At 40.8% G+C, this 27,222-nt stretch overlaps 2 protein-coding genes across 5 annotated transcripts in view; both read right to left on the reverse strand.

Moving 5' to 3' along the window:
* Positions 1-754: 754 nt before the first annotated feature.
* Positions 755-8,720, reverse strand: LOC106514189 (triple functional domain protein). Its single transcript, XM_014003339.1, has 10 exons — positions 8,503-8,720; positions 8,259-8,388; positions 7,847-7,874; positions 7,604-7,766; positions 6,825-6,946; positions 6,625-6,700; positions 4,726-4,950; positions 4,497-4,635; positions 4,119-4,305; positions 755-2,363 (listed from the first exon to the last, which is right to left on the reverse strand). Exons 1-10 carry the CDS (start codon positions 8,718-8,720, stop codon positions 1,951-1,953), a joined length of 1,701 nt encoding a protein of 566 aa, XP_013858793.1. The 3' UTR covers positions 755-1,950.
* Positions 8,671-27,222, reverse strand: part of triob (trio Rho guanine nucleotide exchange factor b) — a 132,739-nt gene continuing 114,187 nt past the window's right edge. For 2 of the 4 annotated variants that reach the window (XM_014003416.1, XM_014003417.1), the window contains 15 exons: positions 20,326-20,612; positions 20,058-20,228; positions 17,124-17,219; positions 16,666-16,814; positions 15,567-15,633; positions 15,344-15,447; positions 15,179-15,248; positions 15,006-15,095; positions 14,821-14,913; positions 14,694-14,744; positions 14,497-14,574; positions 12,681-12,872; positions 12,379-12,556; positions 11,975-12,268; positions 8,671-8,756 (listed from right to left, as the gene is read on the reverse strand). In XM_014003416.1, coding sequence (XP_013858870.1) covers positions 8,749-8,756; positions 11,975-12,268; positions 12,379-12,556; positions 12,681-12,872; positions 14,497-14,574; positions 14,694-14,744; positions 14,821-14,913; positions 15,006-15,095; positions 15,179-15,248; positions 15,344-15,447; positions 15,567-15,633; positions 16,666-16,814; positions 17,124-17,219; positions 20,058-20,228; positions 20,326-20,612 — 1,928 coding nt within the window. In that variant the 3' untranslated portion in view covers positions 8,671-8,748. Of the gene's footprint in view, positions 8,757-11,974; positions 12,269-12,378; positions 12,557-12,680; positions 12,873-14,496; positions 14,575-14,693; positions 14,745-14,820; positions 14,914-15,005; positions 15,096-15,178; positions 15,249-15,343; positions 15,448-15,566; positions 15,634-16,665; positions 16,815-17,123; positions 17,220-18,586; positions 19,791-20,057; positions 20,229-20,325; positions 20,613-27,222 lie in introns of those variants that run through there. The other 2 variants (XM_014003415.1, XM_014003419.1) reach the window with 2 other exon arrangements.

The following is a 27,222-nucleotide window of genomic DNA, read 5'->3' on the forward strand; positions in this document are numbered from 1 at the left end:
ACACACACACACACACACACACACACACACACACACACACACAAACAAAACATACAAAACGCGTCTCAGCGATGAGGTCAGATCCTTCCAGGAATCAGGCTTTCATTCTCTTTTAAAAAACTCCTACTTCTAAACAAAAAGTGACACAAAATGAGAGAGTCACAAAACCCAAGAATCTGACGGGGAAAACGACATATTTTTGTTTTTGTTTCCGCAACGCCTTCAGGTTTATTTCACTCACCGGGCACTTGAAGAAAATTAAAAAAAAAGGTTTCAAGCCTTTAAGCCAAAAATATCAACTCATCTGAACTGGCATTCCCTGATGATGCTGATGGCGTCTCTTTAAATCTCTTTGTATTGCTCGGTGAAGATGTAAATAAATCACGGTGGAAAAGAAAGGGGGGAAAAAGGAAGAAAAACGACAACACACAACGGCATCTACTTACAAAAGCCAAACGAACTCACGCCGCAAACTACATAGTGTGCACAGTTTGAAATTAGACGATCCGGTTTGGTTTGCCCTTTTTTGTTTTCCCAGCATGAAACCACCAAACAATAAGCTCTTTTGTTTTTATCGCGTTAAGAATAAATAAAGCCACGCAGAACTTTTGTAAACACTCGTATTTCTGGCGTCAGCGTGATCGGCCATAACTTAACAAGAGAGGGGGAAAAAAAACATAAAAAAGAAAAGAAAAAGGAGAGCCAACTTTGGTTTTGGTAAAGAAATTAAAAACACGAGGACAAAAACTCAAAATAACGTTAAAAATGGAAGTGTCTGTAAATTTATAGATACATATTTCTATACATTATTTCACAAAACCCTTCATAGTTTTAGTGGTTTTGCAGATATTAATACTGAACTTAATACATAAAAGTTAACACAATACAGACACCGATTGCAGTACCAGGTACATACATGCCTTTGTTTTTTTTTTCCTTTTTTGTTCCGTTTTTGTTTGTTTTTTGAAGAATAGAGCTACAACACAAGTCTTCATAAATAGTTGCATACATGGTAAAGCTGCAACATTGCACATGATGCGGAACACGAGTGCATTTCTCGGGTCGCTCCGTCTCGTCTGCATCAGAATCCAGGTCTGGGCTCACCGGAGGTCGGCAGACAAAATAGCTTTTTGTTCATTTTTTTGAGATAAATTCTTCAAAAATCCATAAAGCAGGGAAAAAAAAGTTATTTACAACTAAGGCGGATGCAGCTGGAGATCTGGGAAGCGTTGCCAAAATATGCACGTTTCTTTTAAAAGTGGAGGCTCTTTCAAGTCTTTGTTTGTTCGAACTGAGGCGGGGCGATGAACAGAAGCTGACTATTGCACACGATGGAACTTTAATGTCTCTCTGGAAAAGAAGGAAAGAAAAAAAAGTGGTTTTGGTGCTTCTTTTCTTCGCAAACAGGTGGATCCTGCTGACGGGAGCCACTGCTGATGATATCGACTCATATTTTCTCTCTTCCTCTCTAGCCTTTGTTTTCCAAAATAATAATTTAAAAAAGATTTGAATTAAGACAATTCTGTTTCCTCCACTGTACATACTTTCATTTACAAAAAAAACAAAAGTCATCTTTCGTTAAAAAAAACAAAAACATTTTTCTCTTGTTCGACAGAAAGCAGCCTGAATTATTCCTATTATACAGTTTTCTTTGTTTAACACTGTCCCAAACATAACGTTTGCTCTTAGTTAAGAAATCTCTTTTTTTTCTCACTGAGTCATAGCTTGAAATCTCACACAGACTCCAACAGTTCATTTGTTGTGCAGGCATATTATAAATATGCCAAAGAAGTTAAATAAGAAGGGGGGCGGGGTCAAAGGTTTCATCAGTCAGTCAGCAGCAGCAGGACTTGTGTGGCTTCATGAGGGAGGAGGGGATTTTGGTGTCGCTGAAGGTCTCAGTAGCTTTTCTTGATGGAGGCAGCGGCGGGAGTTGCTCTCCTCGTGTCGTCAGGCGTGGCTGAGGAGGCGGCTCTGGAGGAAGGCCTTCACCGTGCCCACGGGCCGGACGTCGTTCTGATGTTTCCGCCGCTCGATGAAGGAGATGAGCCTGGAGGTGTCCAGGGGGACGCCCCGGTGACTCGGCGGCGGCGGCGGCCGGCCCGGCGGCCTGTACCCGCCGTCTCTGGCGGGGCCGCCCTGAGGCCGGAGCCACGGCTCCTGCAGGCAGGATGCGGCGGGGGGCCGTCGCTCGGGCTCGCCCCGCAGCAGCAGGCGGACGAAGTCCCTGGCGGCCGCGCTCACGCCCTGGAAGTAGTCCTCGGGGAAGCTGAAGTCCAGGCGGCAGATGTTCAGACACGTCTCCTCCAGGCTTTCGTCCAGGAAGGGAGAGGCGCCGCTCAGGAGGACGTAGGTCACCACACCTGCGTGTCGTCAACAAACACACCCGAAATAAGAAGTCTCGCATGTCAGGAGCTTATCACTGTTTTAACACAATTCATTCAAAGATAGATATACAAATTTACAGTAACTCTGTAACTGTTTCACTAAATATTTAAATGTTTTGTGTTAATATGAGCAAATCAATCATTTTCTGATGGGGTTGAAACACTAAGTTTGAGGGCTCAAGATCATTTCTAGAAAAGAACTTAATTTAGTTTTTATATTATTGTTTTAATAGATCAAAGCAGCAGTTATAAATAGATATGAAACAATGTAAGTGACGGCATAGCCTGGTTTAAACCAGACCCTGTCCTTCACTTTGCTTCGTACAAGGGTCTGGACTCGCTTGCAGGAGGCGTGAAGCATGTGTGTGTTGTCGGTGTGAAGGAGGCTAAGCTAAGAAGCTAACCGGAAATCGTGTGTGCTGTAAACAACCCTACTGAGAGGAGAAAAGTACCGAGCTGAATGAGACGGCTGTAAATGAGAGCTGCTGCTTTGTCAGACAAATTTATTTTAATTTGGAAGCCTTATCAACACGGACTGGCTTCATTCACTTCCTCCGCTGCCATTTGCTAAAATAACTAGCAAACACTGCGCAGAACTTCAACTTCATTAAAAACTCCTCCTTCTGTTCTCTGATTGGCCCAGGTAAAATAAACTACAAGCAGACGCTGCGCAGAAAATTGATGTTCTGTTCTGATTGGCCTGGCTAAAAATCTGCCAGCGAAATCCTTGTCAATGGGAGAAGTCCCAGACGGAGAAGTGAAGGGAAACTAGAATTGAGCGGAGCTGCGTAGGAAGGCAAGGGCCAGGCTAGTGACGGCATGGATTAAAAGCTATTTTGGCTTTTATTATTCCTCAGTTTAATCAGCCTTTCAGCAACTGTCACCAGTCTTGCTGCTGGTTTACTTTTAGATTTGACAAGATGAAAGGTTTGGGAATCAGTGATTTTTAGAAAATGCAACCTGGCTTTTTTGTACTAACACGTGGTCAAGATTTTAGTTTTCTAGCTCTGTTATAATTCTGGTAAATTCGTTCCAGACTGATCATCAGTCATCCAAGACCAGATAATCTGAAAAAATGAAACAAAAAGTATCTCCTTCGTAATTTTTTTAAGTTGTTTTGCTTTTCATGTGAGAAAGTCGTGCAATTGAGAATCAGACAAGAAGCAAACCATCTACAAAAACAACCAAAAAAGTCAAACTGTCTTGAGTGTAATTTCTTAAAACCTGGAAAATATGTGCAGTCTAGAAACATAAATGACCAGAAAAAGTGTTTCCAGGGGGGAAACAATAGAATACTTGTCATTTAAAACATTTTGCAGCTGAAAGTATTAAATAAATAAACAATGCAAAAATATCATTTTGACTTGAACAATTTAAAACTCTTAACTTTTACGTTTTTATTTAACCTATCAGGACGCATAAACATTTATGTATCCTTTTAAAAATACACTTTCCATTAATTGTTTGCTGTACTTATTTGGAGCCATTTTAATGCATCACTTAGGCAACATTTATATTTTTAGAACAGAACCCCTCGTAAAACAAAGGACCTGATTTCAACTTTTCAGGTAACATTTTTTAAGGAAATCAGCAGGAACTTCTACTAAATGATCAATTCAAGAAGAAAAAAAAAAACAACAACACAACGTGGTTTAAAATGTAGCGTGGTGTGAACAGATGTGTTGTAGGATGCATAAATAGGAAGAATAACGCGCTTGGTTCTGCACAGACCTAAGCTCCAGAGGTCAGACATCAGTGAGGCGGGCTGACCCAGGACCAGCTCAGGGGCGGAGAACTCGGGGCTCCCCAGCAGAGGATGGATGTAGGAGGAGTGAGGGTTCAGCCGAACGGCGTCGCCGAAGTCCGTCAGCTTGATCGCAGGCTGAGAGGACACGTGCTCCACCACGATGTTCTCAGGCTGCGGGAACAGGAGAGGATTTTATACATCAATTATTTTCAAGCTTCAAAAGCAAAAACGACAGCCGGTTCAGAAGGTGCGAAGAGATTTCTGACTGCTGTGATCAATGAAGAAAACCCAACTGATGCAACTGTGGAAAGTAGCGAACTGATGGAAACATGCATTTAAAAAAAAACAAAAGGTCTGTTTACTTTGAGATCCAGGTGGGCTATCTGCCAGCGGTGCAGGTACTGGAGAGCTTCGAGCAGGTCTCGGAGGTAGAACGCCACCTTCTCCTCGGTCAGGTTCCCCCAGCTCACTATGTAGTCGAGGAAACGTCCCTGGTCTGCCCTGAGAGCAGAAACAAGAAGCGCATCAGGGCCGTCCGAGGTCACGGGAACGTTTGGTTCACCTCGGCAGCGTGGAGTCTTCTGCACTCACATCTCCAGGACGAGGACGTAGCTGCTGGCTGTCTCGTACGTGTCCAGAAGTTTGACCAGGTTGGGGTGGTCCAGGGTCTGCAGGAGCCTGATCTCCTGCAGCACCTGCTCCCGACGCAGCAGCTTCTTGTTGACGTGTTTCGCTGCGATGGTGCGTTTGCTGCCCCGCTGGTCACACCTCTTAGTCACTGAGAACCGGCCCCTGCAGAGCGGAGAGGAGGGTCTCCTGTCTCACTGAATGCTGACTCAGCAGGCGCACTGTTCTCCTGCTTTCACATGATTCCCTTCAGGATTTTCTCTTTTTTTATTTTTGCAATCTAAGTATTTTGTTGTATTTGAGGGATTGAATATATCAAAACATTCAGCTCATACAGGAAATGGATGATACAACTACTTTTTTAAATTTTATACTATTCCGAATGCTGGTGAAGATTCTCAGTTATCCAGGTCATGATCAATAGAAAAGAGTTAAAAACAAAAACAAGTGGACTTACAATTTTTAAGTTAAAGACGTTTCATTTCCCATCCAGGAGGCTATATATTTATATATATATATAAGAGTACAACAATACATGTACCCGTATCGAACCATTACAGAGCTTTAGGCTCAATACACACAAGCAATACAGATTTTTTAAATTTATTTTATGAACTTGTCTTCTGAAGATGCTCTGTGTCGAAGGATCAGAGGATCTGTGTTCGACTACTCCACCTAGGCTGTATTTTCAAGTGCAGATCCACTGAGAAACTTGTTGTTTCAGCAACATTTAAGTTTAAATTTAATTTAAAAGCAGTACTTTTGGAGGTTAAACAAATGTTCATAAATAATTTCAATAAATTCCAAGTTAAAAATGGCATGGAAATTTCGGTTATTTGTATCAAAAAAATATAGAACCGTGAGACTAAAATATCGAACCGAACCGTTGAAACTGTTTTTATTACAGAAACAAATCCTGCTTCACATGGAAAGCTGCAACATTCATGCCATTATTAGACTACAGTGATTTGCTGTACTTTGGCGCTGCATCAAAATACCTGCAGTCCTTAGACTCAGTCTACCATAGTGCGCTGTGGTTCATCACAGACTCCAGCTACCTTACTCATCACTGTGAATTTTATGTTAAATCTGGCTGGTCATCCCTCACTGCTCACGGATACACTCATTGGACATCTCTAATCTTTAAGACCCTCCTGCACTTAGTCCCATCGTACCTTTTCACCTTAATGCAAACAACACACAGTCATTATTCTCTGCGCTCCAACAATCTAGTACTGTTGTCAGTTCCTCATGTCAGAATTGAACTATAAAGAGCATTCAGCTTTGCCGCCCCCTCAACCTGGAACAAATTACTGACGGAACTGAAACTAGCAAAACTCATCTCGCCGAGATCCTTCATTTCAACCCTTACAGAAACTGTCATCAAGAGCTTTTATAGCTGCCTATGTTTGTCTTAAACACTATTTGTGTACTGTACGTGTTACTCCTATTTTTCAGTCTGTACTCAACCTAAACTTGGTAATTTAACTCTCAAATGTCATTTCATTAAGTCTTGAAACAACTGTCAATGCCTACATTACTACTTTGACTCATTTAGATTGTTTGCACTACTCATTGTCTAAATCTGTTTAATGCTACTGTGTTTTACGTATATTTTTCTTTTCTACAATGTAACTTTTGTGTCAACTACCCTGTGACGTGTGCTGCTGACCTCTTGACCAGGTCAACCTTGGAAAAAAGATCTTGATCTCAATGGGCTATATCTGGTAAGGTAAAGGCTACTGAAAAAAAAAATATATATATATTGTGTGTGTGTATATATATATATATATATATATATATATATATATATGCGTGCGTGTCTGTGTGAGAATGAGGACGATTTTATCAGTGGTACCTTACCTTCCGAGTTCTGTAATCTCAGTGTAGTAAGACTCAAAACTACTCTTCCAGATGTCTTCGCTGCCATCATCAGGCGCTGCAGAGAACAGTCCGTTTATCAAGTATCCAGTGTCAGGAAGACAGGACAAAATTTATGTGCCATCCGCTGAAGCTGTCATGCAGCAGACTGACAGATTTATAAAACGAGGATTTATTCTCACCTGATACTGTGAGGCTGGCAGAGGAGGTAACGGTGCCTGCCATGTTCGTGGCCACACAGGTGTACACACCACTGTCCTCTAAAGACACCCCCAGGACATGAAGAGAGGCCTCTCCTGTTTCACTGCATGACAAATAAATACGAGGGAGCAAACTGTCAGACAAATCAGATATACGTCGGAATGGAAAATGGACACAAAATCCGTGAATGGATTATTTCGTTTGTCTGTTGCAAAATAAAACAAGAAAAAAATCTAATAATCTGCTGTTGTTTTAGTTTTTGTGTTTACAAAAAAATGAAGAATGCCCAGAACTGGGTTTGAGTGCAGCCATTGCCAAAATCTTTAGGATCAGCATCTTTTTCTTGTATTTTTACATTCAGATTTTGAAAACGAGAAAAAAAAAACCACATGGTTGTTTTCTTTTTGCAATTTTATTTTGAAACGGTAAAACGAAAGAACGAACCACACAATTGTTTTCTATTTTGTTTTGAACTTTGATTAAAAGACCGTTCTGTTTCTTATTTACCAATAATATACATATATATTTTAATTCCATCATTTTATGCATGTTTCTTCTACATCTTCAAACTGCCTCAGCTACCTACAACAGGTAAGATATTAAGTGTTTCTAACATTACCAAAGAATCTCAGCTCAGAAGATTTGAACAAACCTTCAGAGACAATAATACTCACTCTAAACCCAGCATTAAAACCCTTATCAGCTGACCCTTTGAGAACCATGTACCACACACAGCAATGTAATTTCCAGATGTTTGCACCTGTATGTGATGCTGTAGTGTCCGTCGTTGCTCAGGATGTCGTCGTCGGGTCCACGCCATGCGACGGTGGCCCGAGGCCGACCGCAAACTTTACACCTCAAGATGACGCTGTTGCCGCTCTCACAGGAGGCGTCGCTGAGGGGGATGAGGAACTCTGGTGGTGCTGGAAAAAAAAAACAGACAAATTACATTTTAAGTAAACTAACAGGAAAATACAAAATACTTACAAGAAAAAAAACTTACCATCATAGATGTAGTTGGGATTCAGAAGCTGAAGTGAAAAAAAGGTACATCAGGTTAGATTTCTTGGACTGATTCAAATGTAACTAGAAAATGTTTTTCCTATGAAAAAAAAACAAGTGTGCATGAAATGCAACTGAAGCCTTTAATTAAATATAATTGATTCAAATAACATGTTTAAAAACAAAATGCTGCACTTAAAATAACGAACTGTAAAAAAATACTTGAACCCATTAACCCATAACAACAAAAACATAAATTAAAATATAATTAGACATAAAATAAAAACATTTCAACTATGTAAAAACAGTCAAGGGTCATACTGTGCTCAGGTCACTACTCTTTGCTTTAATCAGTGCTGCTGAAACAGATGAGAAATGTGTGTGAATACAACAGAACAGCCCACCCTCCCTACCTTAACAGACACCTTGGTGGCCAGGTTGTCCTGAGACTTGCGGTAACCGTTCTCCAGTTTCCTGCCCTCCTTGTCTCTCTTCTCAGACTTGCGGCGGATACGCAGGGCTGTGTGCCATGACAATGATTTTCTAAAGCAAACAAAATCACAACAAAAAGAGAAAAAAAATTATTTTCTGTTTTGTATGCAAGCATTCGCCACACATTTGTCGTCGTCTTCTGTCGTTTGTGAAACGGGCTCTTACTTGATGGTTCCTTCGGGTAGCTCGGGTGTGACGGAGGATGAGGTGTGTCCCAACACGTAGCCAGGGATCCAGCCCTCAGCGGCAGGGGAGTGCTCGTTGGAGGCCCGGTACACCAGGAACATGTTCTGCTGGTTGCTGGCTAGCATCTGGACCACCTCACCCTGCACAACACTGATCTCATCCTCCTTCACTGCCACATAGTCCTGCGTCACCAGCATGGTGGACACGCTGCTGCTGCTACTGCTTTCACTCTGCTGAAGAAAGGATTTGTGAAGCTCAATGCGCAAAACGCAGCGTGACATGATAGCAGCAAATAAAACAACACAAAACATGGGACTAAATAATCTGTTTAGCTGATGTAAACACAAACAAATGCTGCGGTCATTTGTTTGATGCAAGCTGCAACAAAAGTACTGTCCTTGTTATTTCTACTTGTAAAGGTATGGAAAAAATTTTTGTTTAAAGCGATAATGTAGATTTTTTGAGCGAGTGTTCTGTGGAAAAGTTTAGGAACAATCAGTATCTTACCTGTTGTAGGGAGCTGTTGGAACAACCCTAATTTGGACAGAGTTTATTAATTATTAATTAACGATTAGCTAACGGCTAGTTTAAACAAAGCCACCTCAAGCCAACTCAAATTTTTAATATTTCACAGCAGTTAATGCAAATGTTGTTTCATAAACCTTTACATCAGTAGTTCCCAACCTGGGGAACTCATAACTTTGTCTGCTCAGAGGTTGTGAAAATACAAATTTATTGTTTGTATATAAAAAAAAAATCACTAAAATATGTCTATTTAAACAATTAAAACTGTTTAAATCAGTTTTTTTCCTTTTTCAACTAAAAGTTTGTATCTATTCACTATTCTTTTTTAATATATATATATATATATAAAAGAATAAAGGTTAAAATGTGTTTTTGTTAGAGGTGCAGTTTTGGATTGACTTCCTCCACTCCACTAGGGGGCTCTATATGTTGTTTAATTTTGTTCTGAAGAACTTTGTGTGAAACCGGGAGTAACATTGATTGTGTTCTTTGAGGGACCCGGCCTGCCTATACCAGAAAAAAGTTGTGAATTTGGACGGTCTAGCCTTGAGCTTTATTCCCGCCTTTCCCCCGGCGTATGTCCTGTCGCCTAGTTAAACAAAAGCAAAAATAGATTGAAATTAGGAGAATACCAATGTATTAGTTTTAATAGTAAAATTAGCTTAAAGGGACCAGCTGTACATGTTTATTTCACCATATGAGCTTGTTTGATTTCTGACAAGAATAATATTAAAAAACATATCTATGCAAATGTCAAAACTAAACACGACCGCTTTAAACTTTCAATGTTTTTACCAACAGATTTTTATTTCAAGCTGTATTCCTTCCACTTGCTTCGTTCGCCATTGCAAGCAAAATAAATCTCCGGTTGGCCCAGAATGCATCATGGAATACGGTGGGCCTCAAATAGGGGCAAAAGGAGGACACATTTGTGGGCCGCAGCGGAGGAGTCTTCAAATTTAGATAGACTTTGGTGAGATTCAGTGACTGAAGCTGCAGACGGATTTAGCCTTCAGAGGACGCAGACCCTGAACTTGGACGCAGCCATTGTCGAAACCAAAAGAAGCATTGAGCCAATAAAAGAAGCAAACATTTCCAAAAAAATAAAAAGAATAAATAAAATAAAAAAATTTCTTCTTCAGTTACCATAAACAAATTGGCCAGCATGGTAAGTTGTTTTTTTTATTGCAATATTAGTCATTTGTGTAACTGTGTAGATTTTTTTTTTGTTGTAAACTATTGAGAAAATGTGTTTTAACTGTATGAGTGCTCTGGTGAGATTAGCATTATGCTAGTGGTTTCCTATGGGGTTTAGACTGTCTATCATAAGCTAATTAGCACAATGCTAACACTCGTTTTTTGCACAAATTGGATTAATATTGATGTGTTTTTGACTCCAATGTTTTGAAGGAGTTAATTTGCTAATTAAAATTCATTAATTTAACTTGGCTTGGAAGTAAGAAAGGGGTCTTACATCACTGTCAGTTTCACAATTCAGTTCATTAAAATAAGGCTTTGCAAGCAGCCAGCTCGCTGTACCAGGTAGAGGCACTTCCTACAAGTACCTCAAAGCATGTTTGCAACAATGACGATGTAAAGATTTATAAAATATGAACTGCTGTAACATTTTTCAGGTTATGGTGGTTTTAAAACGACAGCCAACCACTTTGGTTTGGCAATATTAATCACCATTTCTCCAAGCAGGTAAGATATTTCTTGCTCCTAACCGTTTTTTTTTTTCACATAACTCCTGAAAAGATCTGAACATTCTCTTTAAACTGATGTCAGGAAAGGAAGGTAATGATTCCTAAACGCAAAACTTCATTTTTTTAAACCAACAGAATGAAGTCAGAGTTAAACAACAATAAAGTGAAAAATATAGAAGAGAATCTCAGAAAATCAGGGTAAGTTCTTTTAGATGGCAGACAGGGAGTTGGTGCAGATTTACTGCTGTGTTCAGAAGAAGCTATCCAGCAGCTCAGTGATCAGGGAAATCACTTGGGGATTATTTACGAGACAAAAATGAGGGAAGAAGAGAAAAGGTGCTTTGAAAACCATCTTGTTAGTGCAAACACACACTGAAGAAAGAGGCATTAAAAAAGGCAGGTACAACAGGTGCTCGCTGAGTCAGATCTGCACGGTTAGTAAAGTCTGGGAGAGCGTGAAGACTCCTCTTCACACATGCCGTCGGTGAAGTTAGTGCACACAGTTAATCTCCGGTCAGTGTTTCAGTACTTGTTGCATGTACAAGCCATTCTTAGAGCCAGCAGCAGGGTGGCTGACTGACAGCGGGTCAGTGGAGGCGGGGGTTAGTGAGTAGTGAGGAGCTTGCTGAAGTCTGGGCCTCGGTCGGACCTGGATCTTACCCCGTTGCTCTGGGTGGAGTTTATGGACTGCTCGCTGGTGGAGGAGCAGGTGCTCATGCGGTCCACGTCCTTACTGGGGTTGCGGTGGTAAGACGCTCGGCCCAAAGTGTCACTCCCACCGCTGTTGTCGCTGGGGAAGGAGAAGGAACCGGGCCTGCTGGCAGGAGATGGGGGCATAGGGGGAACCACAGCCCAGAAAGGGTTCCCTTTATGGGATGGGCTCGAAGGGACACACGGTTCTTTTCCTCCTCCGGGGGTCTGCGGTGAAATGAGGGGGGAAACTGTCCCGACTCGAGAGCTTTTGAGAGGAAAACTCAGAGGAGCCACGGTCATGCGGGGGACTGCGGCTTTTTGATGCTTCTGGTTCTCTTCAAATCCCGCTAGAACCGGTCTGAAGGTGCCGTCCTTACTGTCTGAAGGCTTATTACTGTTGTTACAGTTACTTCCATGAGAGCCGTCCAGCCTCCTCCCTTTAGGGCCCTCGGAGGCTAGCGGCTCTCCGTTTGTCGCGCTGTCTGCGCAGGGGTAAGAGGGGTGGGGGAGGCAGGGTGACCACATACCTGCTGACCTGTCGGGCCCCTCGGGGCCCGGGTGGTGGTGGTGGTGGACAGGCTGGGGAAGACGTGAGGAAGGCTGAGGGATGCGGGACGGCCGTGAGCGAGGGCCGCAGAGGGAGGAGGAGGAGGAGTTGCCCCCCGATCCTCCGCCGCCACCTCCCCCTCCTCCCACGCTGGAGGTGTTGTTGGTGCTGCTACCTCCAGGGAGCCCTCCTGTACTGCTGCTACCACTGGGGGGTCCGCCCTGGCCTCCCCCGCCCACATGGTTCCTCTGGTACTCTATGGGGGACGTTAAAGCTGTGGGACACACAAACGGTAATGGTTTATTCCACGTCACACAACCGTACACACAACTGCTTTCTTCATCGATACTTCAGCTGCAGACGTCAGGAAGCTTCGTCTCTTACCGTTGAGGAAATTGCGCTGGTTTTCCAGGATCTGGCTGACTTGGTGGATCCAGGCCTGACTGACTGCGGGACTCGTTGAATGGAAGGTGAACCTCTCCAGGTTCCCGCTGGAGGATCTGGAGATCAGTGTAAACTTGCAGGGATCTTCTGCGTTTTCCTCCAGACCCAAACAACTCACCTACAGACAAAGTTAGAGTTAATCCAACATCAGCAGTTTGGTGGTGGTGAGGGGTGGGGGGCATTTAGACCTGTCTTCTCTGTTAGGACATTTCTTTTTAGTGATGTTATTCAGCTACATGTACCTTGATGCTGTTCTTGAAGAGGTAGCCGGGAGAAGAGAAGCCCTTCTTTTTGTCCAGAGGCTCGCTGAAAATCACTATCTGCTCGAACAGAAACACTCTCCTCTCCTTCATCCTGGACAGGAGGCCCCCGTCTTGGTCTGACACCATGAAGGTGTCCTGGAGGAGCAGTCTGCCCTGAGCCACAATCTTACCCTGAGTCAAAGAAGATGAAGAAGAAGAAGAAAAGCAGCAAGTTGTTGGGTTGCTTAAACCAGTGGTTCCCAAACTTTTTAGACTGGTGTACCCCTGTGCCATTTTACCCCCTCTGTCAAACGTAATGATGATTCTCCAAAACTATAACGTACAACAACTGATTATTAAATGAAAATTATTTAACCCCCTAGAATGATTAGTTCTCAGGCATTTTATTCTTTTCAAAGAAAGAGAAAAGAGAAAGATAAAAATGTTGACTTGAAAGTGAATAAGCAATTAAATAAATGAACCAGGTAATGGCAGGCGAAGGAAGCAGCAGCATCCAAAATACATCAGAAACTCACCCAAATGAGCAAATTCCATGAGATTCTGCGTTTTATACTGGATTCTATTTTGTGTTAAATCTGTGATTTCCGCATTGCTATTTTTATTTATTTTTTTATGCACCTGGGAAATTTTTCCACGCACCCCCTGTAATATGCGTGCGTACCCCAAGGGGTATTCGTACGCCTGGATGGGAATCAGTGGCTTAAACAACTTCACCCTTAGGCAGAGAGGAACAAAAAAAGAAACCACTAACATGGCAATGTTTTACAGAAAAAAACAGAAAAAAACAGGCAAATACTGACACCTAGAGGTCACTGAGGACACTAAGTAAATCTTTTATATTGCTCTGGAGCACCAAGAGGGCCATGAGTGTACGGGACAAATACAATAATATAATGCATGAAATGCGAATATCTTTTAAGTAAAATCATTTATTTTTTTATGATTAAGCTAGCAGCAGGTGATCTATGTCTGAAGCCATTTTTAGTAAAGTTTTTACCACATGCACTTGGAGAAAGTCTGACATGCGCTTGGGCAGGAAAGGGCTCATAGGACATTTCATACATTAATAAAATATGAGTATGTGTTAGGTGTGACCCGATACCAGTTTTTCCTCAAACCGTGTACGAGTATTTCACTTTAGGAAATTGCATATACGAAGTACCAATTCTGAGTACTTACTGAGTTAGAACCTAAGCAATACACAGTAACTTTAAAACACATTTCTTTTGTTTAGAACAATGTGGCTCTCGTTCCTTGTAGAAATCAAATAAACAGCATGATATATACTGTTGAAACTATTTAAAATAAATAGAAACAACAGATAAGATTTGAACTTGTATGTTTCGTTAACATGGAACTGACAAAGTTTTATCTTGAAATGTAAACACGTTCAAATAAGTATCCAATCCAGTATTGATCCAGGTTCTGGGTATCGGTACGTTTCAAACAAGTCGAAGTATTTGTAAAAATGCTGGTATTGGGAGAATACTAGCACTTATGGTCTTATAAGGTCTGCAAATTTATATTTGTGTTTAAATCTAACCTAAATATCTCTTGTAGTTACTTGTATTTCATGTTAATTCTTAATATAATTCAAAAATAAAGGAAGCAACATGAGTAAAGACTATCTGCACTACAACCCCTAATATAGTCATTGGGCCAATGGGTGGAATGACTGTAGGTTGAAATACTGTTTCTACAAAGGATGACAGGAGATTACAGCCTAGTAACCAGGGCAACTGCTGGCGCTTTGAGCATCTCTGGTTTAGAGGTATGTAAACTACATGAGGCTTACCTCAAAACCCTGGAGTCGCCCAACATTCATCATGTCATTGCAGCGCTTTGGGACCACACACATCACTTCCACAGCTTTCTACAACAGATAATAGAAGGAAAGGCTGATTTTAAAACAAAGTGTTGGTTGAGGAAAAATAACAGAATTAAAATTTAGTACATGTATTAAGTAAGAATTGTTTTCTAGTTATGATGTACCTCTAGATCTGTCGTGTCCGCTCCTGCTTTTTTAGAAACCTTCAGAAGATCCTGTTGAAGAGTTGAACTGTAGTCATTTTTGCTGTTCAATACTACGTTTTCATGAACAAAAGTTTGATATGACTACCTTCAGTAGTAGCTGGTACTTCATGATGCGTTGAACTGGTTTGATAAGCAGATCCGTGATCTGTAATCTGTGGCCTAATCGCTGCTTTAGGTCCTGATGAAAGATAGGAATATTGTAAACGTTTCAGAGGAAAAACAGAGAGGTTTTCTGAATGGTTGAAGTGCAAAGTTGCAAAGCAGACTTACTTCAAAGTAAGTGTCAATATATTCTGACACAATGTGCTCAGATTTAGGTTTGTTCTGGCAGTACACGATGTACATGTGCAGCCTGCGCTCCTGTAGTTGGAGCAAAAAGAAGTATTTATTTTACTTTAATGCGAGAAGTTTAACAAACTCCTGCAGACAAAGACAGCATTTACCTGTTTGATAAATAAAGGAGCGAGTCTGTCAGGATCCTCCAAACACTTTTCAAGTTCTCCCAGGAAGAAACTATGGATTAATAAAGAAAGAAAATATGATTTCACCTTTTTTATTTCCTATTGTGTATATCCCCAAAGCATAATAATATTCAGTAAAGTGCATACTCTTTGTGCCAGTCGTAAATCTGATGGATGTTTCCAAAGACCATTTTATCTTTCCCTCTCATGTCATCTGGAACTCCTTCATCTTTCATCCGGCTCATGTAGCCCTAAAGATAGGAAGGTCAACTCATCTGTAAAACCTGCAGAATATATTTCCTTGAAAAAAAAAAACAAACAAAAACAAACAAACAAAAAAAAAAAAACAGAAGCTTATTTTTTCTTTTACCTCCACCACTGATCCCAAGTCTCTGACATAGTCTCTTTCGGTCTCCACCAGCTCCAGCAGAACATAACTGAGCAACAGAAAATGAATAATTACTCTTTAAAAATCACAGCTTAAAGTGCAACTAACCCCCACTCTGTGAAAGCATAACTCGGCCCCCAGGCAAATTAGAGAAATGCCAACAAAGTGGGGCAGTACCAAGAGATACGGAGGAGCACGGCCTAGTGTGGGGATGAGTGAGGAGGTGTGTTCAGGATGAGGGAATGTGACAGCCAGCTTAATTTGACAAGCTAGCACTTCTGAAAACAGGTCTGGTGTGGTCCAGATGCATAAAATGTGCTGGAAACAGATTTTATTGAAGTTTCACAAAGCAAATAAAGCTTTCACAAATCACAAACTTGGCTTTAAATTTTCTGCTATAAGTGTAGAATAATGCAGTACTGGCTCAAGAACCCGAACTGGGAGCTGTGATGTAAGCATGTACCAAGTAACAAGTATTACCATTTTAACCAATAGGAACATTTAACTGCAGCAGCCACTGTTCAACCTACAGAGGGCAGCCTTAAGACAGTTTTAGACAAAATATTGCAAAATTAAACTAATTTATATGCCGTGTTGTCAGCATTTTGTGTTAAAAAAAGCTAATAAATATAGCATTAGCTCCAGAGCTAATATATATAACAATATACAGTGTTAGCTCGAGAGCTGATAATTATAACGAGAGCTCCTGAGCAAATCTTATATATATATGGTGTTCGCTCATAATTTATAAAACATCACAATCATGTCTGATTGTTTCAACCCATTTAATGTGCAGAACATAGAAACTAATACAAAATCATCCCTAAAATGCATTGCATCAGTAATGAAATGGCAATGTGCATGAATGAAAAATGTAATAAACATTTACAATTTTTAAGTCATTAGGACTTTTGACATGTCTCAACAACAACCTTTAGTAGAATAAGGAAATAACATGTTAAGACCAACGTGCAAGGAGAGATATGGGATTCTCAGCCATGAATACAAGAGGAGGAATGAAGAAAATGCCACCCAGTGATTCAAGCAGTTCCTATTTATCAACACATAGCTTTTAACTCACTGTCTTCTCTTGAGGAAGCCAGATTTGCGCTCATCCACCTCATCGATGGGCGAGGAAGAGGAGAGGAGCGAGTTGTCGGACGGGTTGAGGGAGGGGGAGCTGCTGTCACCCTGCTCCACCGATAGAGAACTGGGACGGTCCTCGAGTGACTAAAGAAGGCAAGGAGGAACAGAAAACAGAGGAGAGGAAAAACTCAATCTTGTATGTTTTGCTTCTTTCTCATCATCATAAGGAAGCATGCACTTCATTTAGGGCCGTGAGCAATGTCCATTTGTCAGAACAGAGGACAGCTGGGGCAGTTAGTCAGAGTCCTGACAGATGACAAGTAGGCTTGGATTCTCTGTGACCAACACCAGGGGGGAAAAGTGTTTGTATGCACATCTATCACAATTATGTTGTGTGCAAGTGTGCCACATTTACAAGTACTCCTGGGTGTTGTTGATGACTTTCTAACTCACCATCTTGCTCTTCACCAGCTCCTCGATGGCGCTGACCAGCTCAGCAGCACTCGGCGTCTCTGAACTGCTGGGGCGAGCAGACAGCCGAGACGCCGACTGAAACAAACAAAAGAAACGGCAGAAACAATGAAAAAATAGTTTTTTAATTTAAAAAATATATAAATAAATAAATTAAAAAAAGAAAAAATATTCTTTATAAAACGTCTGGACTAACTGACATGCTGCATGCACATTTAAGCCTTTCTGAGGCAGGCAAAAGTTTGGTAAAAATGGTAAAAACACATCTCATGTTCCACACAAGTACAATTAGAGATGCACCGATAATCAGCTGGTCACCAAAAATAGCTGATTTAAAACTCGAACACTGACTGGCTGATCTGACACTCAAAAGTAAACAGAACATTATTTTTGCAGAAGTAATAAAACGCCTTAGGTGTGAAAAGTTTTACAGAGAGGAGAAGAGACTTGAGAGGTACAGTGAAGCCCCGCAAATTTGTTTCACAGTTTCCAGACCAACTTTTTCGTAGAACCTAACAACTAGTAGTTTGTGGTAATCCCTGTAATATCACGAAAAACAGAAATACAGTCCAGCAAGGAACGTCAATTTTTCATCTTTCTTCCTTCTAACCCGCAATTTACACTGCGTCTGGTCTGGTCTGATACAACCTCTGCAGTAAAAACGCACACATCATAATCAATGAGAGCATGTAAAATACATCCAAAAGGAGTCACAGGATGGCAGTGTATTTATTCTAAAATATAAACGCAAAAGAATACAAAAGTGATGCAGGTTAACTGTTGTTTTGAGTCAAGTGGACCGATGCAAAGCCGCACGCAGTGTAAATTTGGGGTAGCAGTACTGTATGTCATGTAGCGGCTAACTGTTTAACTTGTGTGTTTTTGTTTGGTTCTTTCTGCATTACGATGACATCCAAATGGGCTGTTGAGCCTTTTCTGAAGAGCATCCAATTTGCATTTTTTTCTCGATTTTCTGGAACTCTAAGAACATAAGCCCTGTGAAAATCAGGACTTCATGTTACTTGTCACTACTACTTGTACTTTTGTATGAATGTAATGCTTTTGTGATGTTTTAATTTATTTTATTGCTTTTATGTGAAGATCTTTGTGATTTTATATGTATGAAAGGTGCTATATAAATAAACTTTACTTACTTACCTACTTACTTAAAGAAGCTACTAAGCTAAAACATTTATTTTTTATGAGATGTTTTGTCTGTTGCTCAATTTCTGGCTCTCATGGCTCAGATTTCAAGTTTTTTTTAATTTTAAAATATCACCTGCCTCGTAAAATGGTAACATATTGAAGTCACAATTTTTTAGTAATAATAGTTACAGTAAATTGAATAATCATATTAATAGATTTAACAGAAAATCTTAATTTGTTTTGTTTTTCCTTCTAAATACTGTATGTTGGAAACAGTAGCAGTTTCCTTCAAGTTAAGGTAGAAAATAAATTGTGGAGTATTTATGTTTACAGAAGTGAAAATAGGAATAAGAAGAAAAATGAAAAATAACTCAATAAATCAAAAGTTTGATATTTTCTTTCTGTTTTGGTGTATTTGCTCAAATACCACCCTGAAGGACATTATTTCCAGATTTCCCATGAAACATAAAAAGCCATGAACCTAGTGCTGAAGAAAATGTGAATTTTTCTAAAAAAAATTTATTACGAAACCACAGTCAGTTCTTCAATTTCACTAGAACTATAAATATATATTCTGCATGCTGTTGAATATAGTTTTTAGAAATAAACCTAAGATTTTAGCACTTACAAAACAAAAAAAAAAACACCCATACAAAACAACTAAAGCCAAGAGAACTGCAATCGGTGCATCTCTAATTATAATAGTTATTCTGAGCCTGAATCTTTCAGAAATAATAGGCGACGATTCCAAATAAGAAGTAAAATAGTTGTCACCATCTGCTATAAAAAGCTGCATAAATACTTGTCAATGGGATGTTCAAGCTCTGATCATAATGATTTTATTTTAGTCGTTTCAGTCTGAAAAAAATGATCTTGCTTCTCGTCATCGTCTATTCCTGCATGCATTCATTCCTTCCTAACAAGTATCAGCGTGAACATCATCGGGCTCACCATTGTAGTGTTTGGACCCAGACACTCCACGTCTGTTAAAGAACTTGTCGAGAGAGTAACTTTCCCTAAATAAAAACTTGAGGGGCCAAGTTGGAACCAATCACAGGCTGGTCTCAGGGTAACGGAGGTCATGAGGTGGGTTTAGGTCAGGGGCAAGTTCAGGGATTGGAGTGCTCTTAATTAAGCGCACGTGCTGTGATTGGTCAGACAACTTCTACACAGCAAACAGTGTTGCTCACATAAATACTCCATCGGACAGAAAGATCGCCTCAGCTACAAATAGGAGTAACATGGCAGGTAAAGGATAATAATAATAAAAAAAAGGATTCTGTGAATGTAACCAGTCATTCCCATAAATACCTCACCACTGAAAAAAAACATGTGAATGGAGTATTCACTTCTGCAACGGTTAACAGTTTCATTCCAAGGACATGACATGTATTTATCAAAGGAAAGATAAAAAAGATGTAAAGGACATGAAGGGGAGTGTTTTTACATGGAGAGAAGGGGGAACTGGGTCAGAAGAGAGGCAGAACAGAAATCAACATAATGCTGAGAGGAAACATGCAGCCATTAAGAAAATAAGAGGAGAAAAAGAAAAAAAGGATTAATTATTAGATGTTAGCTTTTGACTGAAGGACCGGTTGTATCTTAATATATTATTTCTTCAAATATATTATATTTATCTCATCTTGTTTTTCATATTGGAGCAGTTGTTTTACTTATGAGTCAAATTTTAGAGGAAGCATTTCACATTTTTGAGTTTTCTGCTCTCACTAATCTGTGAACACTTGGTTCGGCTGGTGCTGTGTGACCCACCTTGTCATCCTGGGAGTCGGGCTGCAGGAGGCTGTGCTGCTGAATGGCCATAGGGGGAGGTAGAGGAACAGCATCGGCCCCCTCCTCCCCTTCCTCCTCGCCGCAGCTCTGCATTCCTGATGAGGAAGACTTGGACAGGGTGCCGCTGCTCAGCCCTTCGTTGCGCATACGCTGGAGAGATGTTAGACCAGATGTTAGGTCGCAACCCAAACGAGTGCCTCCGTGTTTTTTTTTGATAGCATTTATGCCGAGTCGTAGCAAGTCCTACCTCCTCCAGGGTCTCATCTTGCGGCGTGGCGGCGCTGTCGTCGGAGTCTTTCTGCGAGCCGGGCAGGGCGTCCATGTTCTTCCTCGTGCCGTCGCGGTTCTTCTTGTGCTTGTTGGCGAGCTTCTTCATGTGACCGTCGGCTTTACCGGAGCTGAGCCGGCGCACAGGGCTCGTCAGCCACTTCCTCAAAGTGTTGCCGGGACGTTTTGGGCCCGGCGAGCTGTGGGGTCCTAGGGTTTGGCTGGAGCCAGGCTGCAGGGCGTCATTACTGGATACAGATAAGGTGTCTAAAAGTCGGGGAGGAGAAATGAGAAACTGGGTTTATTGATGAGTTTACCCTTAAATAGATCACAAATTTATTTAGATTAAAATCAACGCACAAGACTGAGAATTGCCATTGGTCTTCCACTGATTGACAGTTTTATTAATTTAAACACCAACAACAGAAAGCCACTCCATGTAATTATGGCTGTCTAATAGAGCTATTAGGGTTTGTTCAGATCAAAAACACTCCAAAACAGAATTAAAACAACTCTTAAACATGATAGTAGGTCCATTAATTCCATTCTGCCATTAGTTTTAAAAACTTCTCATTACAAAAAACAAAACAAAATTAAAAAATTTAGAAGCAACTGACATCACTTCTTGTCAGAGAAAATAGAAAAAAAAGTTAATATATGACAGATTATTTCTTTATGTTCAGCAGGCAGGCGAGCCACCTCCACACAGTGATGACGCTCCTTGGGGAATCTGTGGGAGGAAAGCTCCACATCTAACAGAAATGAAGCAGTGAGATAAAAAAAGAAAAAAAAAACAGAATAAAGTCACGCTTTAGGCTTTGTCTGAACACATTTGTCCACCAGTCTGTCTCACCAGCCCCTGATCCTTCACCCATTCTCGTTGCTTTTAATGGCGTTTTGTCAAGATTCCATCTATTTGCCAGCATCAGAAATGCTGCTGAAGAATACAAAAAAAAGTTTTTGGATACTGTGCTGCAGTGTGACGGAGGGTTAAACAGATGCAGCTGCTAAAGATTAAATCATGTGACTCACTAACAGCCCTTATAAATGGCAGGTGTGGAAATTCGGGCATGCACCATTTGAGTAAATGCTCCTGCGTGTGAACGAGCATGCCCAACTCAGCCTCAGGATGAGTTTTTTTTAATTTATTTGTTTTTCTGCATATAAAAAACCCCATATGTTTCTCACTGCACATGGAAGCGAAGAGGAGAGTACAGTACCCAATAAAACGAGCACACCAGTGAAAACCTTGAAAAAAAACCTGAAACAACTCCTCCATCTCCCTCTGACAAACCTCAGGGGCCTCTTGTATGAAAACAGGCACGGATTTTCTACTAAAACATAGCGTATGCTTAAATATATATAAAAAACAACAACGTGCGCACAAATAAATTCAGACGTATGAATCTGTGTACACGTGAATTCAAACACATTTCCTTTGTACATCCAGATCAGCGTGGAATTGAGCTCATGAAACACATCCTGTGACGTTCTCCATTTAAATATGCAAACATGCCATGTGTTGTTTTATTTCCGGCATGATCAAGAATCATGCTTACATGCAGAAAGAGAGTTAGAGATACTCCTAAATGAGGTAGAGGTGTGACAAAACGTGTTTGGCATGCTATCCTCTGGCTTTAGCTCCTTGCGCAAGAGAAGTGACAGTGTTTTTGCTTTTTTAATTTTAATATCTGGCCAGGCCCTTGTCAGCTTGGCTTTATTCGACCCCAGCCCTGGTTACGTTTGCTTTAATCAAAGAGCTACTTTAATGTGGGTGGGGATCATCTTATTAAAAACGATCAAATTTTATTTTGTTTTATTTGCAACACAACAATGGACTACATCAAGCTCAAAGGAAAATTACCAACAACTGGCTAGCCTGACTCGAATGGAACCATGGGTCTCAGGGTTCCAGATTTCAGGCTGGAATAGGCTATAAAGGCTAATGCTAAACCCAGGTTTAAACCCAGGTTGGCCCGGCCCTGCAGTGCAGAAAGGCCATTTGTGAAGCTGTGACTGCTGTTCAGTGCGCCAGTAGATGAGGCGGAGGCATTTCAAACTTTACGCATGTGTTTATTAGCATCACAGCTGTGAACACACAGGCACACAGGCACTTGGGGACTTGGTAGAAAGCACTGAAACTGTAGTTTTTCCATACAAAAACAGGAAGTTACTCACTTGACACATCAAGGAGTAATGATGCCATCAAGACCAGATGACATTTTGGGGGCGAATGTCAATTAATTGTTGATACATCTGCTTTGCAAGTAAAACATGCTACATTTTAGTACTTATGCACCCAATGTCTACAAGACTTTAGGTTAGAATAGCCTGTTTGAAAAAAAAAAAACATTTTAAAGATTGTGCAAAATGTATGGAGTCATGTAAAGGTTTGATTACCTTTTTCAATGAAATCAAAAAGAAGTTAGTCATTGAAAGAGTGGGAAAGGGGGGCTGCTTTTTTCGTAATTCTGTTTTTCACCTAAACAACCATTGATCAGTGCTTCATTGTCTTCTTTGAGGTCAAAAAATAAAATATATATAGGGGCGGCACGGTGGCTCAGTTGGTAGAGCTGATGCCTCTCAGCAAGAAGGTCACCGGTTCAAATCCCGGTCCGGGGACCTTTCTGGGTAGAGTTTGCATGTTCTCTCCGTGCATGCGTGGGTTCTCTCCGGGTACTCCGGCTTCCTCCCACAGACCAAAAACATGACTGTTAGGTTAATTGATAACTCTAAATTGTCCCTAGGTGTGAGTGAGAGAGTGAATGGTTGTTTGTCTCGTTTGTCTCTGTGTGGCCCTGTGATGGACTTGCAACCTGTCCAGGGTGTACCCTGCCCCTTGCACTGTGACTGCTGGATATGGGCACCAGTGACCCACGTGACCCTGAAAAGGAAGAAGCGTGTACAGAAAATGGATGGATGGATGGATGGAAATAAAATATAATTTTATTCAATTTCACAGTTTCAATCGAAGTTTACAGTAGACTTGTAGTCTGCCAACATCCAGAAATCTGATTCACTATGTCGTCTCAACAGCAAATCAGGCTCCAAGACTTTCCTTTCTGATCCATACAGAAAACATTGGACGGTACAGTTCTGTGTACTGGCAGCTCCTGGTTTGTTTGAGGTGTGATCACAGTCAACAATCACAGCTCTTGTTCACTGACTGACTGACTCCATTTAATCACCTGCTAAAGAGCCCGCCGGTCCTTTTCTAGATTATTTGCACAAAAAGAAAAGCATTCTCAAATGATTCTTTGTAATAAGCCAACTGGAGTGTGAGGTAACTTCCCTCTCGCAGAACAAATAAAAACCACAGTCACGTCTATTAACACGACTAAGGGATGTTTTATTTATGCATTCATCCTATTTAAAGCTGTAACTCTGATGATTCACATCTGCAGTTGTTAATCTCCCAAGGACTTTAAAATCCTTTGTTAATTAGCTATTTATGTTAAGTTATGATACATACTTAAATCACATAGTACTACATTTATGGTATTTGTGGTTAAAACCCTAAAATGTTTGGGAAAAAAAACTATGAAAGGAAAGACATCCATTATACATCTGTTCTTCACGAATATAAATTCAAACTTTTATTGTAGTTATTTTGTTTTAGATTTCGTTTCAACTGTCAGAAAAAATCTGATGCACTACAGATGATTACACATATTTTCTTTTATTATGTTCGTCCACATTGCTGGAAAAGTTATGCAGATGAAACAATCTGAAAACAAAAATTTGGAAAAGAAAATTGAATTGCCTTTTACATTATTAGCAATCATTGTAAATGAGATATTCCAGACTTAAAAAAAGAAACACCAGTAACGTGTTGATATAAAAAGATTATCCAGAAAGAATAAGAGATGTAAAGACTAACCCCTGTTGACTAATTCCACAATTCAACACCTCTATATGTTAAATTACTAAAAGTGTTACCCGTGAAAAAAGTTAGATAATAAAATTTAATCACAGTTTCTGTACAGGTTTTTATAGAGAAAATAGAATATTTTATTAGATGGAACCATTCAGGGAGTCAATAACGGTACTGAGATTACATAACACCTGTGATATGAAGAGGGAACTGAGCCTCAAAGCTCTATGGTTTATGTTTCTACCCTCACCTAGTACACTGGTTGGAGTCCTAACTGGGCACAACTTGCTCGATTGCCATAAAGTGGTGATGAGACTCCATGTCAATGGTCTGTGTGATGCCTGTGGCATTGAATTAGAGACCTCTTTGCACTACTTGGGCCAATGCTTGGCCCTGAGTAGTCAAAGGAAAGGAATTCTTGGAGAACCATTTGTATGGATCCTAAGAACCTAGAACACTGAGTGTTTCTAACCTGAGTGTCCTTCTTCCGAGGGACACAAAGTTTTGATAAAAAGCTCAGCGTCTCTTTGGGGAGAGTAATAGGCCCACTTATGAGGCCCCCGCTCACCTGGATTTTTTTACCCATCCCCATTTACCTACCTACCTACCAAACAACCAACCAACCAACCAACCAACCAACCAACCAACCAACCCTCACCTATGGTCATGAAATTTGGGTATTGATCACAAGAACTTGACCTTGGATACAAGAGATCAAAATGAGTTTTCTCCATAGGGTAGCTGGGCCCTCACTTAGAGAAAGGGTGAGAAGTTATCAAAGAAAGACTTGGAAAAAAAGCAGCTCCTCCTCCACATTGAGAGGAGCCTGTTGAGCTGGTTTGGGCATCTGGTAAGAATACATCCCTGGATGCTTCCCTATAGGGAGCTGTTCTGGCCATGTCCAAAGACCCAGGACAAGCAGGAGAGACAATAGTAAATGACCTGAATTTGTATACCGCCTTATCAAGTTTAAAGACTCCAAAGTGCTTTACACTACAATCACCCATTCACCCATTCATTCATATACTGATGTTGTTAAACTACATTGTAGCTACAGCTGGTGTGACCGAGCTCTCTGATGACCACCAGCAGACAAGACTGTATGTCACTCTGAAACCTGAAAATGTCTTGGAATCCTCCTGGAAGAACTGGAGGAGGCATCTGTGGAAAGAGATGTCGGGGCTACCCTACTCTAGCTGCTGCCCCAGTGACCTGACACTGGAACAAGAGGCAGAAAATACAGGGGTTAGACAATGAAACTGAAACACCTGCCAAAAATATAAAAATAAGTAGGTCCTCTGGATGGGTTCTTCTTTAGTGAAAAGTTTTGTCTCTCCTTCAAGAGACTTCTTCAGTCTGATGAGTTTCAGGTGAACTCAGCCTTATAAGCACTGCCTCCACATAGTGGGGAAACAGGTTAGTCATATGCAAAAGAGGGCCATCACTTAACAATAGGCTTGATTAGCTCTATTGTTCATAGGGGGTCATGTGCCCCATCACCTGACTTATTGGTTTGGATGAGGTTATTTGGTGTTTTGTTATGTATATGTAGTGAGTGCAAGCAGGGTTCAATGTCCCCTGAAACACCTGTCATTTCAGTGTGGGAGGTTTCATGGCTAAACTGGACCAGCCTGGTGGCCAATCTTCATTAATTGCACATTGCACCAGTACGAGCAGTGTGAAGGTTCAATTAGCAGGGCAGGAGCACAGTTTTGCTAAAAATATTGCAATGCACACAACATTATGGGTGACATACCAGAGTTCAAAAGAAAACAAATTATTGGTGCACATCTTGCTGGTGCATCTGTGACCAAGACAGCAAGTCTTTGTGATGTATCAAGAGCTTGTGTATTTGTATTTCAATTTTAAGCACCACAGTATCCAGGGTAATGTGAGCATACCACCAAGAAGGATGAACCACATCCAACAGGATTAACTGTGGATGCAAGAGGAAGCTGTCTGAAAGGGATGTTATGGTCTAAAAACAGATGTTTCATTTTCTTTGTCTAACCCCTGTAGATGAATGGACGGATGGATGGATGGATGGATGGATGGATGGATGGATGGATGGATGGATGGATGGAGATGGATGGATGGATGGATGGGACATTAGAAAATTACCTGACAGAAGATGGTGGTTGTTAAACATCTACTGCTATTAAAACCTGGAATTGTAAATCACGAGCCTTGGGAATGATTACAGTGCTTCTGGCTGAAATTGATAACTTGTTCCACATTTCATGGCCAAAATGTTCATGCTTGACCTAAACAGGCATTTAGTTCCTGCATACTCTGACTGGTGAGTGTTCTGTAGGTGTTTTAATGGGAGGAAGATGAGCTCAGCAGCTTTGACACAGTGGAAAATAACTCTTAAGACACACAGAGTGGGTGATCCTTTCCCTTCAGTCCTGCAGGAAGTCTTTCATTACAGTGTCACCTCAAGAACAGTTGCTTTGTTTCTCACTTGTGTGACGTAATCAGGAGGTATTGAAAATTCATTATGTTATTCTCTTCTGAACATCTACTGCTGAAAATTCAAGTCAACAGTAAGTTGGCAGGATCTATGTATTTCTGGTTGCTTGTTGTTAGCACTTTGATATTTTCTTGTGATTCTGTTTTGTTTTCTGTGTCTTTGGATTCAAGTGTTTAGTTCTGTTTCCACCAGATCAGTGGTTTCTCTATGCCATCTCTCACTCCTCCTCAGTCAGCTCAACCAGTGCTGTTCCAGAACCCTACCTGTTCACAATCTGTAATTAGTTCAGCCCTATGTATCCAGTCTCCAGAGCGTAGTCTACATGAAACAGTTTTGATTTGCTCTTTGTTTTCTCAATATTTCTCCTCCATGTTCCTGGTGACCATCCTTTGTTAGTTTTTGCTGCTATGGCAGCCTTTTGTTTTTCCCTTTATAATAAAAGAACTCGATTTATTTGGATTCCTCCAGTCAGTCTGCATTCTAGGTTCAATCGGCGTGTGACCGTGACATAAGCCATGTCTGTTCAAAGT

The sequence above is a fragment of the Austrofundulus limnaeus genome, unplaced genomic scaffold (genome assembly GCF_001266775.1).
Source record: "Austrofundulus limnaeus strain Quisiro unplaced genomic scaffold, Austrofundulus_limnaeus-1.0 Scaffold18, whole genome shotgun sequence".
Classification (NCBI taxonomy): Eukaryota; Metazoa; Chordata; class Actinopteri; order Cyprinodontiformes; family Rivulidae; genus Austrofundulus; species Austrofundulus limnaeus.